The sequence below is a fragment of the Nerophis ophidion genome, linkage group LG20 (genome assembly GCF_033978795.1).
Source record: "Nerophis ophidion isolate RoL-2023_Sa linkage group LG20, RoL_Noph_v1.0, whole genome shotgun sequence".
Lineage (NCBI taxonomy): Eukaryota > Metazoa > Chordata > Actinopteri > Syngnathiformes > Syngnathidae > Nerophis > Nerophis ophidion.
The window spans coordinates 3,944,856-3,955,931 of NC_084630.1; the positions used below are offsets into that span (position 1 = coordinate 3,944,856).

General features: G+C 43.2%; 1 protein-coding gene across 2 annotated transcripts in view; it reads left to right on the forward strand.

Annotated features, from left to right (window-relative positions):
• Positions 1–11,076, forward strand: part of prkcaa (protein kinase C, alpha, a) — a 522,844-nt gene that overhangs the window by 285,272 nt on the left and 226,496 nt on the right. For both annotated transcript variants that reach the window (XM_061880341.1, XM_061880342.1), the window contains exon 5: positions 8,070–8,198. In XM_061880341.1, the coding sequence (XP_061736325.1) occupies positions 8,070–8,198 (129 nt within the window). The remainder of the gene's footprint in view (positions 1–8,069; positions 8,199–11,076) is intronic.

Here is an 11,076-nt window from a genome sequence, read left to right on the forward strand (position 1 = left end):
AAACGTCGCGGTATGATGACGCGTGCGCACGACGTCACGGATTGTAGCGGACATTTGGATCCAGCACCGATCCCAGCTATAAGTCGTCTGCTTTAATCGCATAATTACACCGTATTCTTGACATCTGTGTTTTGCAATTTGTTCAATTAATAATGGAGACGTCAAAGAAGAAAGATGTAGGTGGGAAGCGGTTTGTCGCGGTCGCCTTTAGCAACACAAACACAGCCGGTGTTTCCTTGTTTACATCCGGCTCTTACCGTAGACATGAGCGGGGAGCTTGCCGTGTACTCTCTTGCCTCCTCCCACCGGCCACCCTCGACTGTCAGATACTTACACCGTGTAGGAGGGAAACAAAAAAAATCTCAGCCCGGCTGCCTTGCCTCGTCGAGAAACGTGGCTTCCCTCGGAGACACTGGCGGTCACCACACCCCTCCGACTTTCAGTTACGACCATATAATCTCACTAAAACACTAGTAACACACTAAGCAGATAAGGGATTTTCCAGAATTATCCTAGTAAATGTGTCTAATAACATCTGAATCGCTCCCACTGCCCTCGTCTTTTTTTCTAGTCCTTCACTCTTACTTTCGTCATCCACGAATCTTTCATCCTCACTCAAATTAATGGGGAAATTGTCGCTTTCTCGGTCTGAATCGCTCTCGCTGCTGGTGGCCATGATTATAAACAATGTGAGGATGTGAGGAGCCCTACAACCAGTGACGTCACACGCACATCGTCTGCTACGTCCGGCAAAGGCAAGGCTTTTTTATTAGCGACCAAAAGTTGCGAACTTTATCCTCGATGTTCTCTAGTAAATCCATCCATCCATTTTCTACCGTTTATTCCCTTTTGGGGTCAACGGGGGGCGCTGGCGCCTATCTCAGCTACAATCGGGCAGAAGGCGGGGTACACCCTGGACATGTCACCATCTCATCACAGGGCCAACACAGATAGACAGACAACATTCACACACTAGGAACCATTTAGTGTTGCCAATCAACCTATCCCCAGGTGCATGTTTTTGGAAGTGGGAGGGGCCTATCCCCAGGTGCATGTCTTTGGAGGTGGGAGGAAGCCGGAGTACCCGGAGGGAACCCACGCATTCACGGGGAGAACATGCAAACTCCACACAGAAAGATCCCTAGCCTGGATTTGAACCCATGACTGCAGGAACTTCGTATTGTGAGGCAGACGCACTAACCCCTCTACCACCGCTGCCCGGATCATAGCATATTCTGGTTTTGTTCTGTTTTGGTATTATGTTCTGCTGATGTTTACCTTAGTTCCTGGTGGCACTTCCTGTTTGTCCAGTTACTATATTTACGCATTAGTGTCACCTGCCTCTTGTTTTGGCCTCACACCTGTTTGTAATTACCATCCTTATTTAAGCCTGCCTTTTCCGTTGACTCGTCCTCGCTTCCTAGTTTGTGTTAGACGCAGTTTGTGTTTCACTACAGTGACGACTCTGATACCCCATGTTTGTACTTGCTAGCTTCCGCGCTAAGCTTTTGTTCCTTTAGCTCGAATGCTAGTAGTTTAGTTTTTCCTTTTATGCCTAGTGCAAGTTTTTCTGTTTCTTAGTCTGTTTTAAGTTTAAATAATTCAGCATTTCTTACCTTACGCTGTGTCCGAGCCCGAACTGCATCTCGAAAGAACGCATCCGCAACACCATGCCCAAAACTCGTCACATTTTGTTGTTGTTTGGTAGTGTTCAACCTCAAAGGGGAACTGCACTTTTTTGGGAATTTAGACCAGTGGTTCTCAAACTTGAGATTTTCGCGGTAAAGACAAAGTAGCACCAAGATTAGTCAATTTTGTGTTATGATCCGCTGCCCGGATCATAGCATATTCTGGTTTTGTTCCGTTTTGGTATTATGTTCTGCTGATGTTTACCTTAGTTCCTGGTGGCACTTCCTGTTTGTTCTGTTACTATATTTACGCATTAGTGTCACCTGCCTCTTGTTTTGGCCTCACACCTGTTTGTAATTACTGTCCTTATTTAAGCCTGCCTTTTCCGTTGACTCGTCCTCGCTTCCTAGTTTGTGTTAGACGCAGTTTGTGTTTCACTACAGTGACGACTCTGATACCACATGTTTGTACTTGCTAGCTTCCGCGCTAAGCTTTTGTTCCTCTAGCTCCCACGCTAGTAGTTTAGTTTTTCCTTTTATGCCTAGTGCAAGTTTTTTCTGTTTCTTAGTCTGTTTTAAGTTTAAATAATTCAGCATTTCTTACCTTACGCTGTGTCCGAGCCCAAACTGCATCTCGAAAGACCGCATCCGCGACACCATGCCCAGAACTCGTCACATTTTGTTGTTGTTTAGTAGTGTTCAACCTCAAAGGGGAACTGCACTTTTTTGGGAATTTAGACCAGTGGTTCTCAAACTTGAGATTTTCGCGGTAAAGACAAAGTAGCACCAAGATTAGCCAATGTTGTGCTATGATCCGCTGCCCGGATCATAACATATTCTGGTTTTGTTCCGTTTTCGTATTATGTTCTGCTGATGTTTACCTTAGTTCCTGGTGGCACTTCCTGTTTGTTCTGTTACTACATTTACGCATTAGTGTCACCTGCCTCTTGTTTTGGACTCACACCTGTTTGTAATTACCGTCCTTATTTAAGCCTGCCTTTTCCGTTGACTCGTCCTCGCTTCCTAGTTTGTGTTCGACGCAGTTTGTGTTTCACTACAGTGACGACTCTGATACCCCATGTTTGTACTTGCTAGCTTCCGCGCTAAGCTTTTGTTCCTCTAGCTCCCACGCTAGTAGTTTAGTTTTTCCTTTTATGCCTAGTGCAAGTTTTTTCTGTTTCTTAGTCTGTTTTAAGTTTAAATAATTCAGCATTTCTTACCTTACGCTGTGTCCGAGCCCGAACTGCATCTCGAAAGACCGCATCCGCAACACCATGCCCAAAACTCGTCACATTTTGTTGTTGTTTGGTAGTGTTCAACCTCAAAGGGGAACTGCACTTTTTTGGGAATTTAGACCAGTGGTTCTCAAACTTGAGATTTTCGCGGTAAAGACAAAGTAGCACCAAGATTAGCCAATGTTGTGTTATGATCCGCTGCCCGGATCATAGCATATTCTGGTTTTGTTCCGTTTTGGTATTATGTTCTGCTGATGTTTACCTTAGTTCCTGGTGGCACTCCCTGTTTGTTCTGTTACTATATTTACGCATTAGTGTCACCTGCCTCTTGTTTTGGACTCACACCTGTTTGTAATTACCGTCCTTATTTAAGCCTGCCTTTTCCGTTGACTCGTCCTCGCTTCCTAGTTTGTGTTCGACGCAGTTTGTGTTTCACTACAGTGACGACTCTGATACCCCATGTTTGTACTTGCTAGCTTCCGCGCTAAGCTTTTGTTCCTTTAGCTCGAATGCTAGTAGTTTAGTTTTTCCTTTTATGCCTAGTGCAAGTTTTTTCTGTTTCTTAGTCTGTTTTAAGTTTAAATAATTCAGCATTTCTTACCTTACGCTGTGTCCGAGCCCGAACTGCATCTCGAAAGACCGCATCCGCAACACCATGCCCAGAACTTGTCACATTTTGTTGTTGTTTAGTAGGGTTCAACCTCAAAGGGGAACTGCACTTTTTTGGGAATTTAGACCAGTGGTTGTCAAACGGGGGGGGTACTTAAAGGTATGCCAAGGGGTACGTGAGATTTTTTTTTAATTATTCTAAAAATAGCAACAATTCAAAAATAGTTCAACAAAATATGAATGTTAGTTCATAAACTGTGAAAAGAAATACAACAATGCAATATTCAGTGTTGACAGCTAGATTTTTTTGTAGACATGTTCCATAAATATTGATGTTAAAGATTTTTTTTTTTTTGTGAATAAATGTTTAGTATTAAGTTGATGAATCCAGATGGATCTCTATTACAATCCCCAAAGAGGGCACTTTAAGTTGATGATTACTTCTATGTGTAGAAATCTTTATTTATAATTGAATCACTTGTTTATTTTTCAACACGTTTTCAGTCATTTTCATATCTTTTTTCCAAATAGTTCAAGAAAGACCACTACAAATGAGCAATATTTTGCACTGTTATACAATTTAATAAATCAGAAACTGATGACATAGTGCTGTATTTTACTTCTTTATCTCTTTTTTCAACTAAAAATGCTTTGCTCTGATTAGGGGGTACTTGAATTAAAAAAATGTTCCCTGAAAAAAGGTTGAGAACCACTGATTTAGACTATCATTCACATTATGTGAGTCATGATAAACCCTGGCAAAATGCGGCTAATGAGAGTAACCCTAGCCTTCAAAGCCCTTAGAAACAACTTCAAAACCCTCCATCAATGTTTTATATACACACTGCAAGTTTATATATAATGTAGTAACTGACATGCTCATAACAATATGTAATATGACCAATATTTACCGTATTTTGGTCATTTTAGGCATTCACAGCGCGAATTTATTTCTGTTTCCATACCAGTGCGCTTCCGGTTTCTAGCAACAAATGTGGTTTCCTACTTCCGTAAGGAGGAACTCAATGTAAAGCCGCTGCTCCTCCACATCAAGAGGAGCCAGATGAGGTGGTTCGGGAGGTGTTTAGGGCATGTCCACGGGGAAGACCCAGGACACGTTGGGAAGACTATTCGGGCTCCAGTACTCCAGTACTCTGGAATGTCCTCCCGGTAACAGTTCGAGATGCTACCTCAGTAGAAGCATTTAAGTCTCATCTTAAAACTCATCTGTATACTTTAGCCTTTAAATAGACCTCCTTTTTAGACCAGTTGATCTGCCGCTTCTTTTCTTTCTCCTATGTCCCCCCCTCCCTTGTGGAGGGGGTCCGGTCCGATGACCATGGATGAAGTACTGACTGTCCAGAGTCGAGACCCAGGATGGACCGCTCGTCGGGACCCAGGATGGACCGCTCGCCTGTATCGGTTGGGGACATCTCTACGCTGCTGATCCGCTTGAGATGGTTTCCTGTGGACGGGACTCTCACTGCTGTCTTGGAGCCACTATGGATTGAACTTTCACAGTATCATGTTAGACCCGCTCGACATCCATTGCTTTCGGTCCCCTAGAGGGGGGGGGGGTTGCCCACATCTGAGGTCCTCTCCAAGGTTTCTCATAGTCAGCATTGTCGCTGGCGTCCCACTGAATGTGAATTCTCCCTGCCCACTGGGTGTGAGTTTTCCTTGCCTTTTTGTGGGTTCTTCCGAGGATGTTGTAGTCGTAATGATTTGTGCAGTCCTTTGAGACATTTGTGATTTGGGGCTATATAAATAAACATTGATTGATTGATTGATATGTCTCCCGGCTGGCCTGGGAAGGCCTCGGGATCCCCCGGGAAGAGCTAGACGAAGTGGCTGGGGAGAGGGAAGTCTGGGTTTCCCTGCTTAGGCTGCTGCCCCCGCGACCCGACCTCGGATAAGATGAAGAAGATGGATGGATAGATGGATACTTCCGTAAACAAACGTGTGTGTTTTAATCATGGCAGACTTGATAACAGACAACGGAGACGACTATTTTTGGAGGAATTAAACCTTGTTATTTTTTAACCTGAATATGCTGAAGGATGAACTGCTGGGTTTAGAAACAAGCACAAAGGAAAGGGAGAAACCGAGAGAGTCGTTATGATTTGCCGGTATAATTCTGAAACTCAGAGCCTAGCTATGCCGACGTAAATGGAAAAAACTGTAATAAAAAGTCCCCAGCCAGCTGGATTTAAATCACTAGATATAGTAATGGTTAAAAGTTGACATCCACTTGTAAAGAACATAATGTCATGGCTGTCTTGAGTTTCCAATCATTTCTACAACTCTTTTTTTTTTTTTTTTGTGATACACATACTTGTTGGTCACAAAAAACATTCATGAAGTTTGCTTCTTTTTATGAATTTATTATGGGTCTACTGAAAATCTGACCAAATCTTCTGGGTCAAGTTTCACTGCAATAAGGCACTTTTGGTAGCCATCCACAAGCTTCCGGTTGAATTTTTGACCACTCCTCTTGACAAAATTGGTGCAGCTTAGCTAAAAAAAAAAAAAAAAAAAGTGCTGTTTGGCCACAAGACCCAGCAATATGTTTGGAGGAAGGGGGACCGGAGGGTGTGTTCCAACTATGGTGGGATCACACTCCTCAGCCTTCCCGGTAAGGTTTATTCAGGTGTACTGGAGAGGAGGCTACGCCGGATAGTCCAACCTCGGATTCGGGAGGAACAGTGTGGTTTTCGTCCTGGTCGTGGAACTGTGGACCAGCTCTATACTCTGGGCAGGGTTCTTGAGGGTGCATGGGAGTTTGCCCAACCAGTCTACATGTGCTTTGTGGACTTGGAGAAGGCATTGGACCGTGTCCCTCGGGAAGTCCTGTGGGGAGTGCTCAGAGAGTATGGGGTATCGGACTGTCTTATTGTGGCGGTCCGATCCCTGTATGATCAGTGTCAGAACTTGGTCCGCATTGCCGGCAGTAAGTCGGACACGTTTCCAGTGAGGGTTGGACTCCGCCAAGGCTGTCCTTTGTCACCGATTCTGTTCATAACTTTTATGGACAGAATTTCTAGGCGCAGTCAAGGTGTTGAGGGGTTCTGGTTTGGTGACCGCAGGATTAGGTCTCTGCTTTTTGCAGATGATGTGGTCCTGATGGCTTCATCTGGCCGGGATCTTCAGCTCTCACTGGATCGGTTCGCAGCCGAGTGTGAAGCGACCGGAATGAGAATCAGCACCTCCAAGTCCGAGTCCATGGTTCTCGCCCGGAAAAGGGTGGAGTGCCATCTCCGGGTTGGGGAGGAGACCCTGCCCCAAGTGGAGGAGTTCAAGTACCTAGGAGTCTTGTTCACGAGTGGGGGAAGAGTGGATCGTGAGATCGACAGGCGGATCGGTGCGGCGTCTTCAGTAATGCGGACGTTGTACCGATCCGTTGTGGTGAAGAAGGAGCTGAGCCGGAAGGCAAAGCTCTCAATTTACCGGTCGATCTACGTTCCCATCCTCACCTATGGTCATGAGCTTTGGGTCATGACCGAAAGGATAAGATCACGGGTACAAGCGGCCCAAATGAGTTTCCAGGTCTCTCCCTTAGAGATAGGGTGAGAAGCTCTGCCATCCGGGAGGAACTCAAAGTAAAGCCGCTGCTCCTCCACATGGAGAGGAGCCAGATGAGGTGGTTCGGGCATCTGGTCAGGATGCCAGCCGAACGCCTCCCTAGGGAGGTGTTTAGGGCACGTCCAACCGGTATATACATATATATGCATATACATATATATGTATATGCATATATATGTATATATATATATATGCATATATATGTATATATATATATACATATATATGTATATACATATGTATATACATATATATGTATATATATATATATATATATGTATATACACATATATGTATATGTATATACATATATATGTATATATATGTATATATATATATGTATATGCATATATATGTATATATATATGTATATGTGTATATATATATATATATATACATATATATGTATATACATATGTATATACATATATATGTATATATATATATATATATATGTATATACACATATATGTATATACATATATATGTATATATATATATGCATATATATGTATATATATATATACATATATGTATATATACATATATGTATATGTATGTATATATATATATATATATATATATATATATATATATATATATATATATATATATATATATCTCAAGTCAAATAGTTTGGGGACCCCTGATCTAGTCGTCTGTTGCACTCTACAAAGTGTTCATACAGTATGTATTCTACTCCTCACACACTTTCTGTATGATGGTGACGTGCATCTTTTTGTTTTGAGGTGTTGAAATCACCATCTAAAATTGCTAACACTAATTGGTAGCATGTCTGAGGCAAATCCCATGTAAATTAGCATCGAACTAGCCCGTCTTATGTGCTTGTTCTGCACCGGGAATTGGTCGGTGCTGAATTCTCTACCCAACATGTTATAAATTATTACCACCAAGTTGCAGGAATTGTGTTTTCTGCAGAAAATAACAAATTTGCCATATCCGGGGATCCAATTTCTGGCGACTAATTCCCTCTCCTCTCTCTCTTTCCCCGCAGCTTGCGACATGAACGTCCACAACACGTGCGTCATGAACGTGCCCAGCCTGTGTGGGACCGACTACACCGAGAGGAGGGGGCGCTTGTACCTCAAGTGTGAGGTCAGCGAGGAGAAGATGAAGGTCACAGGTAGGTCCCGCCATTTGCCAAAAAGGTGCTGCAGTACACACCAGCTCTTGCATTGAGTTACTCCCAATCCCCTGATGCCATTAACCTGAATTAAACCTCTACGTCAGGGGTGCCCATTACGTCGATCGCAAGCTACCAGTCGACCGCGGGGGGTGTGTCAGTCGATCTCCAGCCAGGCTTTTAAAAAAAATAGACCTAAAAATGAGTGATCATCAATCTTCACCAAGACGTCACTTAAATGACATTCACGGTACCGGAGGGTCTTGTGAGATGACGCTGGCTGCTGCAAGATCATTATTATGAAAATATGACCGAGAGGAAGGCCAGAAACACTTTTTATTTCAACAGACTTTCGCGCCGTCCCTTCCGTCAAAACTCTAAAGGCCGACTGCACATTTCCTGTCTTCACAATAAAAGCCCTGCTTCATGCTGCCTGCGCTAACTAAATACAGAGTCTCGGAAAACTGGCGTGCACAAGCGATCCCTCAGAAAGCTGGCGTGCACATCACTTGTGCACGCCAGCTTTCCGAGACTCTTATTTTGTTAGCGCAGGCAGCATGAAGCAAGGCTTTTATTGTGAAGACAGGAAATGTGCAGTCGGCCTTTAGAGTTTTGACGGAAGGGACGGCGCGAAAGTCTGTTGAAATAAAAAGTGTTTCTGGCCTTCCTCTCTGTCATTTTTTCATAATAATGAACTGGCAGCAGCCAGCGTCATCTCACAAGACCCTCGGGTGCCGTGAATGTCAATCAAGCAAGCTACGGAATTTGCCGCCAATGTTTTTCTTGTAAAGTGTATGGAAGCTGGATGAATGAGATGCCAAAAACCAACCACTTTCATGTGGTATTGTACAGAAAGGACAACTTTTTTTCTCCTCCATTTGAAAATGTGGGCGTTATCATCATTACTGTCTGATTCCAATCAATGCAAGTCATCAGAATCAGGTAATACACCAACTTATATTCTTGTCTTTGTGAAAGAAAGACATCTATATGTGTTACACATGCTTGTATTATCATTAAACACATTTAACTTGTTTACAAAAATGTCTCTTTCATAAATAAATAAATATAAATGATATATATAAATGAGGTAGATCCCCTTGAGTTGGTCAATTGAAAAGTAGCTCGCCTGCAGAAAAAGTGTGGGCACCCCTGATCTATGGCCATTTATTCTGCCCCCCCTTCCCCTTATTATGCAGTCAATCCCCCAGCTAACCACCCGGCGGGCGGTGGGGAATATTAGCTGTCAACATGGCATGAAGGCAATTCCCTTTTAGAGCACAGATCAATACACCTCTTCGGTCTTAGAGTCTGCTTTAAGACGCCTGGACTATCCCAAAGTGGATAGTCCACCGTGTGGGTTTTATTTTTTGCCATCTTTTAACACTCTGATGAATCTGGACCACTGTAAGAAGGACAAAATGCAGACCTGAATCCCTTCCCTTTCATCACATTTGAATTATTTTGTATTTATTTATTTCTCCAATTGTATACATGACGTCCTGTTCTCATCATACACAGTCGTGCTCATAAGTTTACATACCCTGGGAGAATTTATGATTTGTTGGCCATTCTTCAGAGAATATGAATGACAACACAACAACTTTTATTCCAGTCGTGCTTAAAGGCCTACTGAAAGCCACTACTAGCGACCACGCAGTCTGATAGTTTATATATCAATGATGAAATATTAACATTGCAACACATGCCAATACGGCCGCTTTAGTTTACTAAATTACAATTTTAAATTTCCCGCGGAGTTTCTTGTTGAAAACGTCACGGAATGATGACGCGTGTTTGTGACGTCACCGGTTGTAGCGGACATATTAGCCCAGCACCACACACGGCTAAAAGTCGTCTCTTTTCATCGCATAATTACACAGTAATTTGGACATCTGTGTTGATGAATCTTTTGCAATTTGTTCGATTAATAATGGAGACGTCAAAGAAGAATGCTGTTGGTGGAAAGCGGTGGATTGCAGCTACCTTTAGCACCGAAAAACACAGAGCGGTCAAGCGATCAACCAGCAAGTTTTGGGATCGGAAAATTGTGATATTAATTCGGCTCTTACCGGAGACTTCAGTGGATTATGGGACCTCGTCCTGTAGCTGTCAAAAAGGCAGCTGTGATCTTGGCTCCTTGGCTTCTCTCAGAGACACTGGCGTTCACCGCAGCCATCCGACTTTCAGGTACGACAGTATAATCTCACTAAAATACTATTAACACAATAAACAGATTAGGGATCTTCCAGAATTATCCTAGTAAACGTGTCTAATTACATCTGAAACGCTCACACTGCCGCCGCCTGTCGGTGACAATGATGACTATGAGAACCTTGGAGAGGAGGAAAGCAATGGATGTCGAGCGGGTCTAACATGATACTGTGAAAGTTAAATCCATAATGGATCCAACACAGTCGCGAGAGTCCAGTCCAAAGCGGATCCGACACAGCAGCGAGAGTCCCGTTCACAGCGGAGCCAGCAGGAAACCATCCCAAGCGGAGTCGGATCAGCTGGGTATTATCTTCGACCCAACTCTCTCCTTTGAGTCACAGCTTAAAAGCGTTACTAAAACGGCCTTCTTTCATCTTTGTAATATCGCTAAAATTCGCTCGAAAAAATTGTTGCGGAGCAGTTAAATGAACACTAATTACACAGTAATTTGGAACTCTGTGTTGCTGAATCTTTTGCAATTTGTTCGATTAATAATGGAGACGTCAAAGAAGAATGCTGTTGGTGGAAAGCGGTGGATTGCAGCTGCCTTTAGCACCGAAACACAGCTTGTGTTTCTTTGTTGTGAAGCTTTAACACAGAGCGAACATGTTTCCCTACGTCAACCAGCAAGGTTTTGGATGGGAAAATTGTGATATCAAGTCAG